The sequence below is a fragment of the Acomys minous genome (genome assembly GCF_964271855.1).
Source record: "Acomys minous genome assembly, chromosome: 14".
NCBI lineage: Eukaryota > Metazoa > Chordata > Mammalia > Rodentia > Muridae > Acomys > Acomys minous.
In genome coordinates, this window is record NC_140496.1 from 66,547,281 (window position 1) to 66,571,458 (window position 24,178).

The following is a 24,178-nucleotide window of genomic DNA, read 5'->3' on the forward strand; positions in this document are numbered from 1 at the left end:
CGGATTCTTGTAAGATTTTGTATGGACTCAAAAACTAAGAACTACAATCACATGATTTTGAAACACCTGACTTACCCTACTTTTTTTTCCCTTCTGTTGTTTCATATTTTAGATTTCAAGAGTACATGTAATTCATGATTTTTTTTTAAAAAAAATAGGAAGCTTTATTTTGTGTATTATATATTGATAAAAATTTAGGGTTTATTTTTAAAACCTTTAAATTATTTTGTACTTGTCTGGTGTCTAGACATTTGCTAGACAAATGTGGTTATTGGTTTGTAAGTTTTCTCCTTACTACTACACTTACATATTTTTTTTTTTCATGGAAATTACTTCTGGATGCTGGCTGATCTGATGACAATGACGGATAATTTAAAATATTTCTGACAAACAGGGAGCCTGCATATATGTTATAGTTGTGTTGCTACGAGTTCTTGTGGGGCTCCTAACAGTGGGTGTGGGGGTGGGGACTGTCTCTGACTCTTTTGCCTGCTTTTGGGACCCTTTCCTCCTACTGGGTTGCCTTGTCCAGCCTAAGTACAAGGGGAAGTGCCTAGTCTTACAGCAGCTTGATATGCCATGTTTGGTTGATCTTCATGGGAGGCCTGACATTTTCTGAAGAGGGATGAAGGGGGATGGATTGGGGGGCGTGCTCGTGTGTGTGGGGGGGACTGTGAGGAGATGTGGCAGGGGAAACTGCAGTCAGATTGAAATATAGGAGAGAAGAATAGATTTAAAAAGCAAAATATTTTACAGGGAGAGTTTTTGGAAACTTTAAGAGTAGTTTACTCTTTTGTTTAACAGAGTGAGAATAGGAACAGAATTTTGGCAGTCTCTCTTTTTGCAGGTCCTGTTTGTGACAGGAGACAGGACCAGCCTTGGGGCATTTAGAGAATTTAGAGAGGTGTGTGTGTGTGTGTGTGTGTGTGTGTGTGTGTGTGTGTGTGTATGTGTGTGTGTGTGTGTACCAAGCAGTGTTAGGAATGCATTGCATGACAGGACCCACCCCACTGAAGCTCACCATTTAGAAGGGCAGTGCAGCCTTTGAGGTGTAACACCATGGGGTGAATACACAGAAGAGACCCAAAGGCCTCGGTAACTCCACCTCAGTTTCCCGGGGGACCCGACTAGAGCCTTCATCTTCTCTTCTTAGACGGGTGATTTGTGAACTGGGCTTTGAAGGATGAGCCCAGGTTTGACAGGTAGGACAAGAGGAGGAACTTTCTAAAGGAAAACACCATGTCCTGTGGGCCACATATGAACACCTTTGAGAACTATGGATTCGGTATGGGTAGAGAGTACGCTGTCAGGGTGCAAAAAAAAGGGGGTGAAGAGACATTTACAGTATCCAGAGCGTGACTACTAGGGGTACTGGGTGGCGCTGAAGCATGGAGGATGTCACAGAAGCCAGGCTAGAGACAAGACCTGACTTAGAGCTTAGAAACCTGCTTCCAATAGAGGTATGGACAGATGGTTGGAAGGACAGACTCTGGGCCCAAAGACTAGTTCAAAGCATTTAACGATAACCTGTTTGAAGAACGACAAGGAGCTGGGGTTAGGATCAAAGTTGATGTTAGTGAGACATAGGGAAGAAAAGAGGAGGGCAGGCAGGGCCCGGCATACCATTCAGGTCTTGGCTTCAGGTGTTACAGCAATGGAAATCCTGCTACTTAGTAGTCAAGTACCCTCAGTCGCCACCTCATCCTGCGTGAGGACGGAGCAAGTCTGGGACTTATTAAATTTAGAGGTCTTACCTAGTTGGGCATATGAGTCTGTTATTGGGTGTGACATCCGTGTGTGAGCAGATGTACTGCAGAGTGATGCCTTCGTTAGGTGGCAGTTGATACGACAGGGGTTGGGATCAAATTTAGAGGGTGTGTAAAACAAGAATAAGAAGGGTGAGCGTGCAGGCGAGAGCAACTCTCTGAAGAGAAAGGAGACTACGTGAGACTGAAGAGGATGCAGAAATTTAGGATATATAAGAATAGTGGCAGCGATAATCCACAAAAATGTCATCTTGTTCCTGCAATGGAGATGTGGCATTAGAATAAACAGTCTTAAAGAAGTGGTGTGTGAGAGGGAAAGAAGGCATCCTTTCCTCTAGAGCTTAGGTCGCCCAGGGAAACAACTGGGAACATTGGGGTTATAAAGGTGAGGGTAGAGTTCAGCTGAGAAGGGGTCAATCAACGTGAAAATCATCACACCGTGCAGAGACAGATATTAGTGTCTTTAAACGCTTTGTTTGCTTGTTTCTTTGGTGTCCCGTTTTTGGATGTCAGGAAATTGTTGCTAACTCATGTCTTCCCACCAGGAACTGGTCAAACACACTCACGACTCCACCAAGAAGGGGAACCTGAAGCTGGCTCTGGATGCAATGAAGGTGAGGAGGCTGCAGTGGGAAACTGCATGAGTCCCGTGTTCCTGCCTGGAAACAATGGGATCCAACAGGCTTAGTGTGCATATGGGATACCCTGACCTCTTGGCATTCACGCTTGCTATTGGTGAGGAGAGTAAACTGACTTAGTGAGATAGATATCATATTGTTTGTGTTTCTAAAGCTGGGACTTCCTGGTACTTGCTATGCAACCCGGACTGGCATCTAACTCGTGGCATTCTTCCTGCATCAGCCTCGGAAATGGAATTTTTAAAATATTTTATTAATTTATTCATATTATATCTCAATGATTATCCCATCCCTTGTATCCTCCCAGAGAAAAGCGCCATGAGACCAAGAGGAAGGCTAACGCTGCTTTTGTGCAGTTTGCTAACTTTTATAGGCTCCAGGAGTGACTCCACATAGCGACTTTTTTCCACGCTCTTCTCGTTGCTACTTATTTAACCCTTGGCTTGAATAAGCAGAGGGCCACAGGTAACTTGAGGATCACTAGTGTGGTTCACTTTTCTCAGACTGATCCTCCTCCTGTTGCCCGTGGTAGATGCCTTACAAGGCGTTTTCAACTTGAAATTTTGTTTCCAGTTAAAGCTGAAAGTCAAGAAGGCAGGAGGCCTGGCGGCACTCAGATGAAGGATAGCAAGTTACCAAGAAGAGACTCGATATTCTAAGAGCATATATAGGGGGAGGAGGTCTCCCTCAATCACAGACATAGGGGAGGGGAGAAGGAGAGAAGTGGGAGGGAGGGAAGAATGGGTGGAAACAGGGGAAGGGCTAACAATCAAGATGTAATATGAACAAATTAATAAAAAAAAAAGGCAGGTAGATAGATAAAAAGCAGATGTGGGCTCATTGGGGAGTGTCTGAAAGCCCAAATTCCACATTATGCTTAATCAACTTGACTCTGAGCTGTACCTGAAACAGAGTCGAATATTTGCTTTTGAAAAAGAAAGCGACGAGGCATTGTCTAGTTATTTAACTATGTCCTGGACCAGTCTCAGCAGTGGCTCGTGGGAGTGTCCTGACCATCACTTGGTCACATTGTAGCTAGACTAGCAGCAAGGTTTGAATGCTCAAAAAAGTCATTTGTAGATGGGTGCTATGAAAAGCTGAGCTTCCACTGAGAACGTAGTTAAGAATGGCTATTTACAGAGTTGTGTTCCTGTTGCAGATCCGTTAAAGAGGCTAAAGAAAAAAAAAAGAAAGAAAGAAGAAGTGTAAGAAAACAGGAAAATGTGGATCACACAAAATAAAAATAGCCAGTTACAGTATGGGAGGATTAGCTAATGCTTTTGCAATTTTCTTTTTCAAAAGCCACTTTTTAAATAGGTGAAGGCACGCGGAGAAACGTGGCTGAAGGTCATGTTCACTTTATTCTGTTTTCGTGCATCTCTGTTCTTCACCACTCCTTCATTTCTCTTTAATTCGCTCTGAAATTGATCTAGCTTTCCTGACTGAGCATTCTTTCGAGCTAACAAGACATTAACTGGTTTCAGGAGCCGGTCTTGCTAGGGCGACATCTAACTTTGTGTTGTGTTTTCTTGGCTGCGGATCCCTCCCCCGTGTCCTTTATCTAACCTGGGGAAAGACACACAGCTGTCCAGGACGGTCATTCCTGCGCCTGGAGTTGAAATTCTCCTGACCTACTTTCCTTGTGACTTCGCATAGCAGCAGATTTTGTTTGTTTGTTTGTTTGTTTTTTAAGGGCAGCAGTATCCTTACTCTCCTCAAGGGTGTGGGAGACAGTGGCTCTCCAGACATCCCAGCTGCACACCCCGCATTTTAAACTTGGCTTTGAGATACAGCCTTGATTGACTGAGTGTTCATTGTATTGCCATTGAGACATTCCGGTGGTGACGTTCGTCGGTGATAGAATTAATGATGTGTTTTTCTTTCAAAGCAGCCCGCATCTCTAATCTTCCTATGCCTCCCGTCTGTACCCTCCTCTCCATTCTTTAGGACTTGGCGCAGTACGTGAATGAAGTGAAAAGGGATAATGAGACCCTTCGTGAAATTAAGCAGTTCCAGCTATCTATAGAAAATCTGGTATGTAATTATCCTCCTATCCAGCTCCCCCTCATCCCCAAATCGCAGGACATTCTGAGAGCTGTGGTTGAGAACATAGTTTACCCCCAACTTTCCACTGTTTGAGGTTGTTTTTTTGCTCGGTCCTCACACTCATGTGATGTCACCTGTGACTTTGCCACTGTCTGGATACATCTCTTGCCTCTTTTCCTCGGTCTCTTCCTGTTTATTCTCCCCCCAGAGTCCCAGAGGACAACTAAGAGAGTCCCAGTTTAGGTAATGTAGCTACAAAAAGTCCTTTCAGGTCACTTGTCATTTGAACTGGGTCCAAAGAATGAGAAGGCAGAAGGTCTATCTGGTTAGCGATCCAGGCAATGGCTTAAAAAAATGAAAAGGCCAGAGACGGGGAAGAAACACTTTGCATGTTCAGGAAGCTGAGAGGCAAGGGTTGTTAGAAGTGGTGAGGAAAGAAGGCAGTGGGGTCTGAGGTCATGGGGGTGGGAACTGCCTCGCATAACCTTGTAGGTCAAGGAGAGGTTAGGGCTTTCTGTGACTGGGGTGGAAATCTAGGGCAGTTTTTACCTGTGAATGCCCCACTCTTGTTTATATTTCAAGAAGTCTCTTGACAGGGGTAGCCAGGTAGCTATTGAAATGGTTCCCAGAGGGGCGATGGGGGCCTGGATTTGCCAGTGGGAAGTGCATAGAGAGCATGGCTTTGAGGTATTTTTGGCAAAGTGATTTCACTGCTGTGTTCTGAATCCCTCTGCACATCCTTTCTTTTCCGGTGTATAGCCACCTCCCCGCTCCATGGTGCTACCACCTGCTTCCTCGACAATCCCTGCTACCCCAAAGAATTTCTTTATATACTTATGTTTCAAAACAGCAGTTTTCCAAGTCACTTTTTTCGCCCCCAAACTTGCAAAGACTTTCCTGTTGTCTTTAACGCTGATCCATTTAAAAGTACTAAGTGATGTGAACTTTAGCGATTTTCTGAACTCATTCAGTGAATAACTACCCACACATTTTATATCACGGGGCTTACGTCGTGTTTATTGTAAGTCTCTAGTTTTCTATTCTGTTTTGTGATTGCACCTTTGATCCTTTTCTACCCTGGCCTGGAGTGTTTTTCTCCATTGTTGTCTGCTACATCCCTTCACAGTCCAATCTAAAGGGAGTACCATTCCCTAAGCCCCCATCAGCCTAGAACAACATAGTATGTTTCCTGGACAGCTGCGTAGCATGGACAGTGTAGTCATATGAGTAACATTAAATTGACCATCATAAAGATGTGTATGTACATATTATATTAAGTATATTTATAATCTGGTGTACCCATTGCCTATGTCCAATCCCGGAACTCTGTGAAACCATGTTCACTGAGCATCGAATCCCCACTCTGTTCTCTCCGCAGTCCCTGACACCATTTTTTTCTATCTGTGAACTCAGCATCTTTGATGCTGCTGATATATAGAACCGTATAGTATTGATGCTCTTGTGACCATTTTATTTTATTCAGCCTCGTGCCATAAGCATTCATCCGTGTTGCAGAGCGTGAGTCTTGTCTACCTAAGGCTATATGATGTATCATCATATGTGCACATACGTGCATTGTATCTTTGAGCAATTTCCACTCCATTCTTGACAGCACTGTTCCAGTTTGCATCTTTACTAGCAATTAAATGGATTCTAGTTTCTTCATGAACTTGGCAAATGCCAATTTTCAGGTCTCTTTCTAAATATTTTCTTTTCTAAGCACATGTGCAAAATATATATATCCAAATTGGTGTGAAATAGTATCTGATGGTGGATTTTACTGAGTTTTCCTAATGATGAATAGTGTTGAATATTGTTTTGTGTATTCCCTGGGCACATTTAGTTTGGCTTGGTTTATTTTAATACATTGGCTAATTTTGAGTCCTGATGTGCCGTAGGGGTATGCATGCATGCACACTCACATGTTTGTGTTTGTAGGAGTTATTTACACATATGTATTCCCATCAGTTCCTTGCTATACAGGTACTTATGGGGATTTTCTTCTGCAGATAGCATTGGTGGTGTTGCAAGCTCTAGTTTACTGATCTTTCCTTTCTTGCTTACACTTTTAATGTCACATCCAAGAACTCACTGCTAAATTTAATTCTGTAAAAGGCTTTGCTCTATTTTCTTGTAAAGCCTTAATAGTGTTGACTCCTATGTGTAGATCTTTGCTCTAAGTAGTTATTTTTAGGTATAGTATAAAGCAAATGTCCAACTTTATTCTTTTTCTTGTAGATATATAGTTTCCCCTAGCACCATTTATACAAGAACTTTGTTTTCCCCCAGTGAATATTCTTGGCACTTTTGGAAAACAATGGTAGCTAATATGTGAGTCTTATTTCTGGGATTGCTACTATTCCACTGGTTTATTGATCTGATGGTCTTTATGCCAATCCTATTTTAGCTATTTTGGCTTTATGCAATGGTTCCTGAGCCTGAGGGGCAGGAATTGTGTTGTAAATATATCAGTCGAGACGATGCGCCACAATCCTGCAGTTTGATTGGCTGTGCTTTTCTGTAACGGTCTCTGCTGCAAAGAGAGGCTGGTGAGGGGTGAGAACTTCACTTACTGTGAGTATAAAGATCACTACCTAGAAGGCAGTTAGGGATTATGCAGGGTTACTTAAGTAGTGGTTGTTGGTTCTCCTCCAAGATCCACCACTTAACTAACTCTGGGCAACTGGGTAGCTTTCCAGTCTCAGGAATGAGTTTTCTCTTGTTGAGTGGGCCTTAAGTCCGATTAGAGAGCTCTACGTTACTGTCAAGTTTTATGTGCCACTACTTTATCCCTGTGGCTATTAGTCATGGGTGTGGTTCATAGCCATCATGGCAAGGTAGGACTTTTGGTTGCCTCCTTCCTTTGGTAGCTTGAATGGTACCCTGTGGTACCATGAAAGCTAGTCCTCAGGAGGACAAGGTCAGATCCAGCTCTGGTAGCATCCCTTCTAATATCATATGTAAAAGTAGTGTCCAGAGTAGGCCCACTGTAATTCCAAAGGACAGATTGAATTTCGAAATATCTCTTATAATCAAAGTCCTGTGTATCTTAGAGCAGATGTGTTAAAATAAGAAAAAAAAAACTATATCAATTATGATATAGTAGAGTAGTTGTCCTGGAAAATATCTTTACTAATGTTTACTTCTGGTTTTGTGTGATCGTGAAAAGGTCAGACAGGCACTTTAGGTTTATTTACACATACATTTGTGTTTTAGAACCAACCGGTTTTGCTCTATGGACGACCTCAGGGAGACGGTGAGATCCGGATGACCACGCTGGACAAGCATACGAAGCAGGAAAGGTGAGACGGAGCGTACTGTGCCCTCTCACAGTGCTAGCTGCTGTCACAGGGACGATGGCACCTTAAGTCAGTTATTCTAGGATGGGGTGGCCGTGGTAGGCAAGGGGACAGGCCAGTCAGTGGTTCCTTACATTTTCTAATGTATGCTTTATGGATCACCTCACTCTCCGGTCTGAACTCTGTTGATTTGCCTAGGTTTTTAGGGGCTAAATGGAAACCTTAGAAAACAAGGTAGGTCAATATATGCGTTTCAGGTATTAAACACTGCCAGAAAATTTCCACAAAACCATGACTGCCTTTTTAAAAAAGACTCATTTAAAAACTAACTGAAAATAATGAAAAGCATCCTAAGGAAGAAGGCTGAACGGGGACCGGTTAGTAATATTTTTATTTAGGGACTTTTTAGGTAGAGTCCTTGAACATCCTCAGTATCACAGGCCTTTAATCCTCCGCCATGAACGTGGTTCTTTTTTTTTTTTTTCAGTAGAAAAAGGTTTATTTTACATATTCTAAGTATTTCATTGAGGAAAAACAAGACAGGAACTCAAACAGGGCAGGAACCTGAAAGGGCAGGAACCTCGGAACTGGTACCGAGGGCACTGAAGAGTGTTGCTCATTGCCTCAGACTTTCTTTTCTGCAAAGATTCCAGGAAACCACCACAAATGCATCAGCTTAAGAACCACCTTCTCATGCTATCGAAAAACAGACTGAGAAGGTGGTTCTTAAGCTGATGCATTTGTGGTGGTTTCCTGGAATCTTTGCAGAAAAGAAAGTCTGCCAGCAGGGGGCAGCATTAGCTCTTGCTTCCACCTTGATAATCTGACTCCACAGGTAGCTCTCAGGAGCCGCACATTTGACTTTGAGGATGAGGAAAGTGTTTGAGCACCGAGAATGTGTCATTGTCACAATCATTGGATAAGAATATGCGTGTTAATCACTGAGCATTTTAAAAAGCACACATGTATTGCGGTTGGATGATAAGGTTAGAAAGTTCGGTTTTCCTTCCCCTGTTAACATTGCTTTTGATAAGGAAACAAAACAAAACAAAACAATATTAGCACAGAAACTTAACCATCACTTTCCTGGTTTGCAGTTTTCTCTTACACCCAAGCTGCGTTTAAGGTGACCCATTAAATTGTGTCACTCAACATAAGGAGTGAAAGCACAGGTTCTAAAGTTAGCCTGGCTGTGATCTTATCTCTGCACCAGATCCTCTGTGTGACTTTTGGCAATTTGCATACCTCCCTCAGTGGGGGTTTGCTCGCCCAGCATGAGAGTAATCCCATCTGGGTGGGGATGCTGGGGATTTATTTTACGTCTTGTTTATGGAAGGGATGAACAGTTCTCAAGGCTTTTTGACTGATCGCTATTAAGGTTGTAGAAGATCTACTGCCCCGGTCATGAATATTTTTCTGAGATTTTAGTGTTTAAATAAAAAGAGAGTCATTATTCACGAGTAGCTTTATAGCCTATCTCAAGGAGTATTTTCAACAACTGTAAAGTGTATGTATTGCCTTTCTTATGATTCTCTCTCCCCCCCCCCCCACTTTTTGTTGTTGTTGTTGTTAAAATTAGGGGAGCGGGGGGTGGGGTGGCCCCTTTTCTCCTCTGGTGTGGTCAGGGTTAGTGATGCTTCTGTGGGCCTGCATTCCTATTTGCTTCCAGTGTGCAGGCCTGCCTGTCGTCCTTAATGCAGAAGAAGAATGCTTGGTCGGCGCAGTCACGTCTTACCAGGAGAAAAGCTATGTGTGTTTCTAAACCGTTTGCTGTCAGTCAGCCACACTGTCTCTCTTTCACAGGCATATCTTCTTATTCGATTTGGCGGTGATTGTTTGTAAAAGGAAAGGCGATAACTACGAGATGAAGGAAATAATAGATCTCCAGCAGTACAAGATAGCCAACAATCCTACCACTGATAAAGAAAATAAAAAGGTGACTTTTGGGGGGATGTTACTAACAGTAATTTATGCAGGGCTTTGAATATTCAAAGGCAGTCATCCCTTGGTGTCTAGACTCCTCCATCCACTGCAGATACCCAAATCTGCATATACTCAGGACCCTTAGTGTTTGCATATAACCCATGCATGTCTTTCTATACAATTTAAAACATCTCTAGGTTCTTTATAATACCTAAGATAACACTTAAATTCCTGTAAGCATCTGTTAATACCACATTGTTTAGCAATAATAACGAGGGAAGCTGCTCTGTACAGGTTTAGGACAGATGCTATTACTATGGTCTTCATCTGCAGTTACTGAGTATTTGAATACAGACTCTGCACATCTGGAGTCAGATGTATGTCAGTGTGAGATGCTGTTTACCGAGTCAGGCATTTAGTTTTCAGAGATTGATTTGGTATAGTCTTCTGTGAGCTATGGTTGGGTCATGACAAAGTTGATCTGACCATTTCCAGTCCCTAAGATCAATATGGTAACAACGATTTTCTCATTAATATGAAGTTGAGTATGATCATCAGTGTTAATGCTGATAGAGTTATAAGGTTTCGTGTGGATGGTTGTGACGGTGTGCCATGAAGTTGGAAATGTGCTTTTAACAATGGATAATTATTAACTCGAAGACTATTCATTTTCACAGTGGTCTTATGGCTTCTACCTCATCCATACCCAAGGACAGAATGGACTAGAATTTTATTGCAAAACAAAAGATTTAAAGAAAAAATGGCTGGAACAGTTTGAAATGGCTTTGTGAGTATTTCTACTTTTAAAATTTATTTGTGTCTGTGATGTGCACTTACACAAACATGTTGTGTGTGTGTGTGTGTGTGTGTGTGTGTGTGTGTGTGTGTGTGTGTGTGTGTGTGTGTAGGCCAGGGGCGACATCAGGTATCTCCTTTAGTGTCTGCTACTTACATTACGTCAGAGTCTCTCAGCTGGACCCAGAACTCACTGATTTGGTTAGACCAACAAGCCATCTTGCCTTTGGGGTCCCCTCTCTCTGCCTCCCAAGCTCTGAGAGTAAAGGCTGCCTGCCACGTCTGCCCAGCTTTTACTTTGGTGCTAAGGATCCACACTTGTGCGGTCATGCTTGGCTGGCAAGTGCTCTACCTAGTCAGCCATCTCCCCAGCGCACATTTTTGCTTTTAAGAATCCTCTGTGTCTCTTATTTAAGTCACTGGTGAGTCACAGCAGCTGTTCTCTACTAGTGCCTGGTAGCTTGCACACAAGGCTCCAAACATGGACACAAGGGCAGACTGTGGGCTGGTCATCTGGTCTCCGAGGAGGAGACGAGTGTTGGTGAATTCCTTCAAAAAGAAGAAAGAGGGAGCTCCAACCTTTCCTTTGACTTTCTTTGCCTAGGGATATTTTCAGTCTTTGCCTTTTAGCCCCTCAAGAAATTTAATTATAAGGACAAAATTTTCCTGTAATTACTATGTTTTAATATATACCCACAAATTAAATATTTTATTTATAAAATAAATTGTGAAAATTTAATTTATAAAACCCACACATATGCACATATATGTTCATATCCCTTGCTTCTAATATAAAGGCTGATGTCTTTCCACGCTTTCAGACTCACTTATTGTATGAATCCTTGCTGAGTTTCAGGTATCTTCAATGAGTGCTTTGGGTCTGGATTTGTTTCAATGTTCCTTCCCTTTATTAAAGAGGAAGCTCAACAAAGAGGTGAAAATACCCAGACCTGGCTCAAAAGAAACAGCACACAGAGTCGCAGTTGCTGGGAACGCGCTGTTAGGTGTTTCTTTGTAGTTTTGATGTTTATAAATTAAGAAGGAGCATTATGACCTTTATTGTGGAAACACATTGGTCACCCTGAAATGAAACTGTTAAAAGAGAGTGGAATTGACAGAGAACACTTCAGAGATTTGTCTCAGTGTGTTCTAGTGTTGATTAACACTTGTTGACCAATTCTATCAAGTTTTTATTGCTTGTTATGATTTTAAGAAAGGCTTGTGTTAATACAAAATTGAGGCATAATTAGGATTGGGTTTGAATTGTTGAAGAAAACATTTTTGTGCATGCGTGTGTTTATATGTGCATGTGCACATGTGTGCACAGCATAGCATGTTTGTGAAGGTAAGGGAGAAACTTTCAGGAATAGATTTTTGTTCTTCTACCATGTGTGCTCTCAGGATGGAACTCAGGTTGTCAACTTTGGTAGGAAAAACATTTACCTGCTGAGCCATCTTGTTGGCTCAAGCTTGTAAAGATTTTTTAAAAAACTAAGCCTAAAATGAGTCTGGGTTCTGCTACAATCACAGCTGTAGCTGCCTATAGCCTTAGCTAAGTCGTTCATACTCTGAAGACCTCAGTTCCTACAGCTGTAAAATAGGGATACCGATGTTAGTTTGTATTGCAAATGCTATGTCAGTGAAATGCCAGCCAGATGCTGCAATGTAAGCTGTATGGTATTTATTGATCAAAGGATTGCTACGGCTACTGCAGTAGTATTTTATATTTATATTTATTTTTATTTTTTAAATTTTTTTCCTTTATTAATTTATTCTTGTTACATCTCAATGGTTATCCCATCCCTTGTATCCTCCCATTCTTCCCTCCTTCCTCTTTTCCCCTTATTCCCCTCCCCTATGACTGTTCCTGAGGGGGATTTCCTCCCCCTGTATATGCTCATAGGGTATCAAGTCTCTTCTTGGTAACCTGCTGTCCTTCCTAGTATTTTATATTTAAGATCCTAATATTCTTGTGAACACAAAGTTAACACTTTCTGATATAGTTGTAGAGTCCTTATACTTGGTCATTGATTACAATAATTGAGTGTAAAGGATCAGTAGTATAAAGGTTTTAAAGTATTCAAGTATTAGAGCATAAACACAGTATCTGCATTAGAGGTTGTATTTATTTCGGGCACAGGTGTTAAGTGTGTCCAGTGAGGTTGATCCGGCATGTGATCCAGGATGGTTCACTCACGTACCGTGTGCTTCCTCAGTGAGACACCAGGATGCTGGGCATAGTGAATGTATCCTGAGGCTCAATGGCTCTCACACTTTGGGTTTTGTGGGAAGATGTAAGACTAGAGTCTTCCGATGTTTTCCTTGGGCTGTAGACTCTTTCTCTGAGTGAAGGAGTTTCTCCAGGGGAGGGTGGCTCGAGTGTCTTGTCTCGGAGGAGGCAGGCTCCTACGTCTGCATGATAGACATATCAGCGACCGTTTTGTTCAGTTTTCTTAAGTCAGATAGCTTAACCTTAATACAAGATAAGTGATAAAATAAATACTAACTCTGTCTCATATAAGAAAGAATCTGCATTAGGCAGAGGCTGTGTGATACAGGGTGGGGGGGTTCTCTGAGTATCACCTCTTCTTTCAGGCTCATGTTCTTTTCTGCTGTCTTCAGCATTTGGCTGTGTCTTCAGTGTTGGTCACTTTATAAAATAGCTACTGGCATTCCAGCTATAAAATCTCCATAGTAGGTAGCAGAAGGTACTCCTTCACCTTTGATTAATATGCATTTCTTTCTTTCTTTCTTTCTTTCTTTCTTTCTTTCTTTCTTTCTTCTTTTGTTCTTTCTTTACTTTTTTATTTAATTAATTTATTCAGATAACATCTCAATTGTTATCCCATCCCTCGCATCATCCTGTTCCTCCCTCCCTCTTGCTTTCACTCTATTCTCCTGCCCTATGTCTGTGACCTAGCGGGACCTCCTCCCCCACTAAATGGTCATAGGCTATCAAGTCTTATCTTGGTAGCCTGCTTATTTTTTCTGGGAGTGCCACCAGGCCTCCCCACCATGGGGAAATAGTCAAATATGGGGCACCAAAGTTCATGTCTGAGTCAGTCCCCACTCTCCACTCAACTGTGGAGAATGTCTTATCCATTGGCTAGATCTGAGAAGGGGTTTGATGTTTACTACTGTCGCGCCTCGCTCGACCAGCAAGAAAGACGCGACCATCAGTTCTTCTCTCAAGCAGTTTTACTCAGGCTTTGTTTCCAGGAGAATCCCGCGAGCCACTCCCGTCACGCTCATTTATACCACCAAAACAGCCAATCACACTAAGCCACGTCTCACACGCTGATAGGCTCGTAGAGGCGGAGCTAATGCAAGCAGCGGGCCTTTTCCAAATAAGGGGTTGTTTGTCTAAATCGAGGCGGCTCTGGCTGCATGCCAGGCACCATCTTGGGGCGAGGTCCACAAAGGGCTCTGTGGCTCTCCACATACTACAAGTATTGTCCTTGCTTGGTGCAGTAGTTTGAGCAGAACTCCTGGGCCCAGATCTGCCTGTCATCATGTTCTTCTTGTAGGTTTCTAGGACCCTCTGGATCCTTCTGTTTCCCCATTCTCTCATACTTCTCTCACCTACAGTCCCAGTAGGATGTCCTCAAAACTATCTCAATCTCCTGGCAAGTGAAGACTATCCTGTGACATGCCTCTTGGGCTAGTGCCCAATTATAAGTGAGTATATACCATGTGAGTCTTTCTGCTTCTGGGTTAACTCACTCAGTATGATCATTTCTAGTTCCATCAATTTTTTCACAAATTTTGGAATTTCCTTGGTTTTTATAGCTGAGTAGTATTCCATAGTGTAAATGTATCACAGTTTCTTTATCCATTCTTTCACTGAAGGACATTTAGGTTGTTTCCAGGTTCTGGCTGTTATGAATAAAGCCACTATGAACATGGTTGAGCATATGTCCTTGTTGTATGCTGGAGCATCTTCTGGGTATATTCCAAGGAGTGGAATAGCTGGGTCTTGAGGAAGCCCTATTCCCATTTTTTTTTTCTGAGAAAGCGCCAGATAGATTTCCAGAGTGGTTGTACAAGTTTGCATTCCCACCAGCAATGAAGGAGTGCTCCCTTTTCTCTACATCCTCGCTAGCAGCAACATGCGTTTTTCTTAAATGAAACCAGAACTTAGTCATATGGCTTTAACGTGACAAGGGAGAATGAGATGATTCACATGGGTTTGAGTCAAGTTTCTCTTGCTGTAAAAGAAGGGAGGGAAGTGGCCGTTCAGACGCAGTCACAGCTTCGCAGGGCGCACAGGGTGTGGATGGACTTGGGTTGCCCTTCCGCACTCAGAGGGACTTCCACACCTTCAGGGAACCAGGCATCCTACATCCTTGGAGCATCCCAGTGCTATGGCGACGCAGGAGTAAGGATCATATCTGTATCTTGGAGTTCTGCTGACTGCCTAGACAGCTAGGTGGAAGGTGGACATGTTTTTCTGCAGAATTATTCAGAGTTGAATCTGAAGGTGTCTACAAGTAAAAGTTAAAACATGTAGGGCAAAAATAAGACCAGGATGTTGCTAAGGTATCAGGCTATCATACTGTCTCAACTTCCTTTTGAAGCTAGCTTTGCCAGGAAACCCTGATAACCATGCTGCCGGCTTCCTAAGACAGGTCTTACCTTGCTCTTCATGAAGTGCAATAATCTGGGTAAATCCTGATGCTTAAGATTGTGCCCGAGGGTCAGATTTATTTCGTTTTGTCCATTATGCTTTTCTAAGTCACGGGGAACAATGAAAACCAAGAACCACGTGCTGCTTTAACAATGTAGAAAATGCAGCCAGACCCGGTACCTCTGCAGATCAGCTCTTCCTGGTGTCTCTAGCCTCAGCCTGAGTCTCGTCTTTCTGGAACTCCCTGGAATATGACTGAGAGGAACATTAAAGGGGATCATGGTGCCTGATCAATAGACTGGGCATTTTTAAGACAGATGAAGTGTTTTTTTTGTTTGTTTGTTTGTTTGTTTTTGTTTTTAGACACTTCTAAGGTGTTTAAAATCTGCTCTTAATTTGGTACATTAGAGGAAAGGGCAGAGACTGCATGGACACCCGTAAACAGCAAGGTTGTACTGGACACAAGTCATCTCCCAGAAGTGCCTCTATCTTTCCGAAGCACACCCCAATCCTTGCCCAGCAGCATGTTCTCTGACCTTGTTTGGCCGTAATCACTGCCAGCATTCAGAATCTGCCGCGAACCACATTAGAACTTGGCAACCTCCTTAGAAAAAGCTGAATGGAGAGAGACAGCAGTGACCCACTTGGATAGGGAAGGAGAAGGCAGTTTTCTCTCTTTTTCCCTTACTAAAAGGGGTGTAGCGCTGGTTGTTGTTGAGGTTGTGGAAGACATTGTGGAGCCAAGTGATGCTTAAGAGCTGAAGTTCCGGAGCCTTCTCTAAGCATCCATGTAAGTACTTGAGAGGCTGATTGGTTGGGAGACATTGCTTGCTTTTGTTTACTCCAAAAATGATTTTTGTTGCAAATTATCTTCCGTAATTCTATTTGGTCATCTGTGAAATAAGATGATAAGTGTGTGTATTCAGCTAAACTGGCTTTTGCATGGGTGTGAGTGCCTATAGCCAACCATGTTCAACCTTTTGTTAGGAGGCCATTGCTATCTTCCCAAATCCCTTGTGCGTGCTGTGTTTTTATGGATTAGCTGGTTAGCTTTAAATGAATAAACCATTCTACCCATTTTCCAGCATAGGGATCTCAGGACCATGTCAGCACTGTTGAATACTGTTGGTTAGGTGTTATTACCACAGAGTATGGTGTCTCAGTGCAGAGGACTGTCTTTATCCATGAGGGTGTGAAGTATCCATCTGCATTCAGATCCAGTTATCTAAAATGGATATTTTTTTTAAATTTATTTCTTTGTTTACCTAATTCAATCTTGAAATTTTAGCAATTCTTACTTACTCCCTTGAAGATACACAAGCGATTATCACAGGTGCCACCTTGGATTTCTTTTTCTTCTTTTTAAGATTTATTTATTATTATGTATACAGTGCTCTGCCTGCACGTACAACACCACACCAGAAGAGGGCACCAGATGTCATTATAGATGGTTGTGAGCTGCCATGTGGCTGCTGGGAATTGAACTCAGGACCTTTGGAAGAACCTCTGAGCCATCTTTGGTTTCTTAACTGTCCTGGCTGGCTGGCAGAGTGCTGAGGGGCTTTGCCCAAGGAGAAAGAGCACAGAGGTCAGCCGGTCTCTGTTTAGATATTATCCACTCACTAAATAGGAGGCCTGATGTTGGTGGGAAGAAGAAGATGAATAGAGATTGAGAGATAGAGTTGGGAAGGGGCTTTGGGCTGTAGGGCTTGTGTCATAGTCATCTAGATAGGTGGCTCCTGAACTTCTAGTCTCCCAGGATGAGCAAAGAGAAAAATGCTGCCATGAAGGTGGATGGGTGAAGATGCAGCCACAGTGCTCCACAAATCTGAGGTCCATTTAACATGAGAGCCAGTGTAGCTTTTTTAACTCATTCACTCTCTCTCTCCCAAAGGAATTAAAGTCACAAAAGAGAGCACCCATGCTACAGAATCAAAAAGGAAAAATTTAAATAACCAAAGGTCAAATAAAGTAGCATTTCCCTCAAACTCACACTCTACCAGGGAAGAACACTTTCTTGAAATCTAGTTCTTATGTAGATTGTATAAATGTGTGTTCTATCAAATTTCAAACTGAAAATTATTTTTATGTAAATTCAAAATCTTACTTTTAGAATTTTATGACGACTAATAAAAGCAAGAAACAAAGACTTGATGGGCTATATAATTCTAGTCTGTTTAAAAAAAAAGTCTTATGGATAAAGGGACTTCTTTAGTGTGGCAAGAAGGCATCTGCTGTTGATCCCTCATCAAGAAGCATTAATTTTATTTTTGTAACTTGGGAAGTGGATGTCATTCTGTCTTATGTAATTATTAGCTTTCAAATATGTCATTGCATTTTCTTCTAAGGCATTTTTTTATGGACAAGTAACCTGATATTAGATAGGCTTCCTTGTGTTGGTCTGAGCAGATGCTTGGGTAAGATGGATAGAACAAAGCAGGACGGATAATTTTCACATTATCCAGCCTGCCTTTTAAGTAGCATTGATCTCATCCTCACATGAGCTAAAAATTGCAGAAATAATTTGCAGCTTATGCTACGTGCAGCCTCCTTTCCCCTGGGAGATTTAAACAGCTTCACCCAAATTGTATTCTAGAGCTGGGATGCTCAGAGCCCACAGCTTTCTCAGACTTGTCTCTCCCACCACATTCCAGATTCCTTTCGGCTTGCCCCCCCCTTTTTTTTCCTTTTTCCTATCTTCAAATACAGAAGAAAGGCTTTACCTATTCTCTGTTATTCACATGTAGTCCATGCGCTTCAGAGTTTGTACACTGACAGTGCCACAGGGGAGACTCATGCCCCGCCACTGTCCTTCCCACTGCTCAGCAGGTTTCCTTAGCACCCCTATCAGCACCTATAGTATGACAAATCCATCTGCTCCCTGCAGTGGCCAGTACTCCTCACCTCATCCTTTCTGGGGAGCCACAAGCTAGTCCAAGAAGAGCACCTCTCTACCCATCCTGAGGTTAGAGGGTTAAAGACGCATGTCACCTCAAGTCCCCCCCCCAAAAAATAGTTCTAGAAACCTCAAAACAAGATGCCTCGTTATTGCTTGATAAAAGACCTAGGCTCATGATAGCAGACCCACTTATCATTTTTAAAGACAGACACTATATCAGATTTCTAGACTGTGTGCTGGGCAGCACCCACAGTCCTACAGGGACCTCCTTAAAAAGAAAGGAACACAAAGGCCAGTCTCTGATGAAATGCTACCTAGGAATGTTCATTCATTAAATATCTGTGACTGGTATTGATGAAGTAGAGAATGGGAAAGTGGATGCAGATTCTACAATCTCCTGCGGAGCCTTGTTTTGACAGGGCGAAGGACTTTGTTTATACTGTCATTCAGATGGACTTGCCTCCCTGTACCTCCTTGAAGGTCTCCGAGAGATTTCTATAGCCTGACCATTCAAGAGCTCCGTTGCTGCCCTTTTCCCCTCCCGAGCCACCACCTCCTTCCTTCATCCCGGGGCTCGAATCTTCTAAAATGTAGGAATGGGTATGTGTTAGGGCAACAAATGTTAGCTCTTGGATCAGAGGGCAGACAGCTTTTTTTTTTATGGGAAGCCACGGAGTAAATGTGCTACCTAAGTGTCTTCAGAACTATTGGGTTTTATTAACATTAAGCACTAATGCAGCAGCAGGCGCTATGAAAGTGAATGATGATGTGGTGCAGATGGTTGGGGGATGCATGTTTGGTTACTGGTTCTTGTCTCAGAGCACAACTAAGATGCTTAAACCTCGGGAGTGCGGTACATGAGTGTCATCAGCCAAAGATCTCAACTCTCATGGACAACGGTGTGGGCAGACTTTTGTAGAGCTCTGTGGTTTTGTTGTTATTTCTTTGTTTAATCTAGTAGCAGTGATTTAGCTCAAGAATGCTCTTCACTCCGTCAAAATAAAAGGAAGCCTAAACGAAGTGTCCGTATTTGGCATTTACTTTTACTGTACAATTGAATAGCACACATGCCTGCCCAAATAGCCAAGGTCACTTACTTAGTTAACCGGTTTTTATTAAGTGAGTTTTGGAAAGGAGAATGAGGGCGGGGCCCATAGAACCCAGGCTAGGCACAGGAGCTCCTGAGCTTTTATCTGTGCGCTGGCCGGATTGACCAACCAGAGAAGATTTTAGTTAGCGATGATCTTTGTATTCTTGAGGCGTGGTCTTCCCAACTTGAATGGCCTTGGGCCTGTTGCTTATCCTGAAATGTCCTCTCAGGGATTCACTGAGGAAAACTGGAAAGTACACAGGACACTGGTACTGTGGCATCGACTAGAACGTGAGCCTCGTCGGGGCTGACGTTTCTACTGCGATGGTACCTGCTTTAGTCTCTTCTGCATACTCGAAATTTGCCAGTGTCTTCACGGAAACTGTCGGGCTTACTGGCATAATGATGAAAATACCCGCTTATGAGCTTTCTCAGGTTTTATCCGTCCATATTTATGTGTGGTAAGTTTGAGTCGTTAACTTTATACAGCCTAGCCTCACCTGTGAAGAGTCTTAATGGGGAGTTATCGGGATCACTTGAGCATGTGTGTGAGGCACTGTCCTGGTTGTTGATGTAGGATGATCCAGCCCACTGTGGGCAGCACTGGTCACTAGACTCTACCCGGAATGAAGAGGGTCACTGTGTTTATTTCTCTCTGCTCTTGACATGAGTAGCTGCTTGAGTTCCTGCTTTTACTTTCCTGAATTGACAGGATGTAACCTAAACTTGAAAGTCAAATAAACACTTCTTCTCTAAGTAGCTTTTGGTCAGGGTACTTTGTCATAGCAACAGAAATAAAACATATACAATATGTATATATATAACATATATATAATATATGTATGTATATATATATGTGTGTGTATATATATATATATATATATATATATATATACACACACACACTTTAAAAAGGCAATTTCCTCTAGTCCCTCATACTTTTATTCTGTCTCCTAGAAAGGCTTTCATGGGCCAATGAGATGGTTCAGCTGGGAAAGGTGTTTACTACCAAGCCTGACAACTTGAGAATTGATCCCATGGGCTATATGATGAAAGGGAGGAGTGTCCCAAGTTCTTCCATGATATCTACACACATGTACACATACACATGCTTGCACACAAGCACACACAGTGAATGAATACATACACTAAAAAAAATGAAACTTATAAGGTTTTCATGACCAGTTGTCATATGAAGAGGGTATTTTTTTCTTTCTTTTTTTTTTTTTTTTTAACAGATGTGGAATTCAGGCGAGCAGATGTGCTGCCCCTAGTTGGTGCTGAGTCTCATAGAAATGACCTGTTCACACTAATCTCCCATGTTGAGGCCAGTTCAATCTTCCTGACTCTAATGTATTGCCTCTAACCTTTTAGACTTGGCAGCTAAGTTAGTGTAGTGAATTATACTAGCAGCAATAAAAAGAAGCAAGATAGGACAATGCTCAGAGTAATCTCATCTGTCATAAAATGGAGTGTTTTAGTGTCCTTCTTTGTGCAGACACAGGAGAATGTAGTTCATGCATGACAAATGATTAGTAAATATTAAACAAGTACTCTGGGTCTGTTTCTGCTTGCTGAGGATCAACTTCTCTTTTTCTGGTTGCATTCAATGCTTTTTTTTTTTTGACTTTTTTTTTGATATTTTTTCTGGCCTTGGCTGAACATACTTAGAAGGAAGGAGAAGTCACAGGCAGTGGGGTAGGTGAGGCAGTGAAGGATTGCTATCAAAAATTCCATCAGCAAATAAGCCTTACTCTGGTTAAGACTAAATGCAAATAATGTCATTAAGCCAAATTAGCATTGGTTCCCTGGGCCTTGGTAACAGAGCCTTTGATCTACTGATTTTCTTTCAATAATGCACAATAACAGCATAACCAGGAGAGGTTGACCTGTTCCCTGCGGTGACGGGGCTGTCTCCTGCTTGTCTGGAGACTAACACAAAGAATACATGTGCTATGAAATTGGCTGTTGTATGGAGTCAACTTGGCATATGGTTTCCTTGAGGAAAATGACATAATTGTCGCTTAGTGAATTTGACAACATTAAGCAAGATTTAACCAGTAAAGTCTCAACTGAACAGCACTAGTTTTGGAGTATTTATTGATTAAAAAGTGAGAAGATTCTTGATCCATATGAGACAAATAAAGGCGCATTTGGAAGTTGCAGATCTTGGCTGTGGAAATAGGAGGGACTGTGTTTCATTCTCTACATGGTGTAGTGGGTAAATTCAGGCTGGCCAGGGAGATTGGAAGTATATATTTGAAACAATGTTTAAATCTGAATGTGTACTGTTCAGTGCTGATCACTAATTTGTCATGTATTTTGAGCATCATGTGCACAGTCAGGAAACATTCTAGGCACCAGTCATATTCATGGTAAGTTCTCTCTAATGGGATTCATGTGGTAATTATGTATCATATAATTCACATTCATGGATAGTATCTTTATGTCAATGTTATAATGTGACTGCAAAACAGTGATGATGAGTTGTAAGGGCCTCAGATGCCCCCCTCCCCCTCCCCCCTCCCCGCTATCTTGATCTGGGGAGAATGACAATATAGAAAAAAGTCCCATGACTGTGATGGGGGTGGGCACATTCACTTATCAACCCACCACCAGGGGTATAAAAATATGCACTTGCAGCGGTAGATTTTTTACTTTTCAAAGAATTGTACATTGCGCTTCTTCCCAGTTCAGCGTGCACTTGAATGCCTTGTGTGGTCGGGGGGTTCCTGGAGGAATTACTTGCTTCATCTTCAGTCAGGTCTCATGGTGGAAAAATGCTTCCTTACAGTATGCCACTGGCCCTCCACTCAAGTGTAACTTCTCATAGTTCTTATTATTTGGAGAAAGAGTCTCAGGCAGCTCATGCTAGCCTTGAACTTGCCAGGGATGACTTGGACCCCTGATCCTCCTGTCTTGGTGCTGCGATTCCCAGTTTTCCCCCATCACACCTGGTGACCGTCACTTCTTGAATTTAAGGGTGGACATTTTCCCGAGTCTGTAGTTTCTTTTGAAAAGAAAAAGAAACTTCACTTGAAACTTCCCTGAGTTACTCCAATTAAATGCTAAGTGAGATCAAAGGACAAACATGGATGAATTGTTTAATTTCTGACCACCATTATGGGCACCAAAATTGCAGAATTGATATAGTTAAGATGTTTATGAACAAATTTTGGGATTCCCGATTGAACTTTGCACAGCGTTGTATTATCTGGATTCTTAGTGTGTTAGGAAGGATTCCAATTTTAAATCTTTGTGGTAGAGTGCTTAGACTCGAGTAGCATATAGTGATAATTCCTTGCTATTACACAGTGCTTTAAGTTTCTAAAGTGTTTTGGGATAATACCTCATTTGATGCTTAAAGAGTCCCAGGAGGTAGCTGGGAAAGTATTAGCCCGTTTAAAAAAAAATCAGAAAATAGAGGAAAGATTAAATATCTTGCTTGTGGTTTTTATTTCTCCCCCAGTTAACAAATGGCAGAGGCTGAGGTTAATCTCAGTCTAGGTGTTTTCTGCTCTCCATGCTGCCGCATTTACAGCAAGAATACCTAACCACCCTTCTCCAGGGACGGAAGTTGCTCTTGGTCCCCATCGTAAGCACAAGGAGCTCTGGAGTAACATGCTCCTTCACTAGATCAGCCATAAGATTTATAATTTAAATGTTTTGACTTTTTAGTGATGCTCATAGATAAGAATTTGGTGTTTTTTTTTTAAATAAAAATCAAATAATAGCTAACATTGTGCATATCAACAGCAATTCGTAAAGATGATTTTAGCTTCAAGGAATTTGCTTCAGGCAAAGGAAATAAAATATTAACTTGTAAGTTAATTAGGATCATGGTTTTGAGTTGCTGTATTTTAACCACGGGGTTGAGCCTAATAGGAATTGCAAATCATTTTTTTTTGTTTGTTTTCTTTGTCTTGATAGTGTTTTTAGTCTTCCACTTGTTTCAGTAATGAAATTTTAGTCTTGGAGTAAAGGAATTGGGAAGGAAAGGCCCCATGGTCTGAGAATAAAGCCTGGCTAGTTATCAGGCCGTATCATATTAATGATTCTGAAGGAAATTTTCATCCTTTTCATTTAGTACTTGGGTGACACCACACATGTTGATGAAGGGAGGAAGAACATGGCACACCTTCAGGATAAACCTGGGACTAAACATTGAAAGGCTTCTCCTTGGAGGGGGGCTTGATTGGACATGGATATCCCAATCATCTGTCGGCCCTGCTTGGTCACTTGTTCGAACAGTAGCATCTTTTCCAGCCATCTTCCTAGGGAAAATGCTCACGTTTAGGGACTTCCATTATCTACTTCAGAAGTAGTTAGAATATTCCAGGTATCACCAGGTATCAGTGTTCCACAACTCCACTATCCTTGTATTTTATATATCTTCACGATTACACCATCTCTGTCTGCTCTTTGAATAAATGAAGCCACAAATAGCATACATTAGTGGGCTTTATAAACATTTTTTATCAAATGTAGGACTACCTTATTTTACCAAGTTTGTTATGGCAAACAAACAAAAACCTTCTATATTATTCTTCCCAACTTTTCTTGTATCAAACTAATGAGATAATGAACATTCACTGACATTAGCATTCTATTCCAAGGATTTTAATGCTTCACAAATTTATGATAGGGCCTGATTTTCTACTTTCACAACTCAGCAGACAGAGGACCAAAAGTCATCTAAGTCATGGCTCTCTTTTGAGCAGAGCCTGTGCTTGTCTTTTTTTCCACTGCTTAACATGGGTTCTCATTATTTTCTCTAGAAATTCTCACCCAAATTGTAAGTGAGCAATGAAGGTGATGTTTTCAGAGTTGAGAAAATAGACCAATGTATACAGTGCCTGCTGTGCAAATGTGAGGACCTGAGTTTGGATCCCCAACATCCAGCACAAGGCAAACAAACAAACAAACAAACAAACAAACAAACCCAAGTGCAGCATGCCCCATCTAGAGTGCAGCATTTTCCATCTAGAGTGAAGCATCTCCCATCTAGAGTGCATCATGCCCCATCTAGAGTGCATCATGCCCCATCTAGAGTGCAGCACGCCTCATCTAGAGTGCAGCATCCCCCATCTAGAAT

The 24,178-nt window shown here is 41.9% G+C and overlaps 1 protein-coding gene across 4 annotated transcripts in view; it reads left to right on the forward strand.

The window, feature by feature from the left end:
- The window catches only part of VAV3 (vav guanine nucleotide exchange factor 3), a 334,337-nt gene that overhangs the window by 163,864 nt on the left and 146,295 nt on the right, over nucleotides 1-24,178 (forward strand). For all 4 annotated transcript variants that reach the window (XM_084756026.1, XM_084756025.1, XM_084756028.1 and 1 more), the window contains exons 11-15: nucleotides 2,312-2,380; nucleotides 4,352-4,438; nucleotides 7,667-7,752; nucleotides 9,553-9,685; nucleotides 10,350-10,459. In XM_084756026.1, the coding sequence (XP_084612152.1) occupies nucleotides 2,312-2,380; nucleotides 4,352-4,438; nucleotides 7,667-7,752; nucleotides 9,553-9,685; nucleotides 10,350-10,459 (485 nt within the window). The remainder of the gene's footprint in view (nucleotides 1-2,311; nucleotides 2,381-4,351; nucleotides 4,439-7,666; nucleotides 7,753-9,552; nucleotides 9,686-10,349; nucleotides 10,460-24,178) is intronic.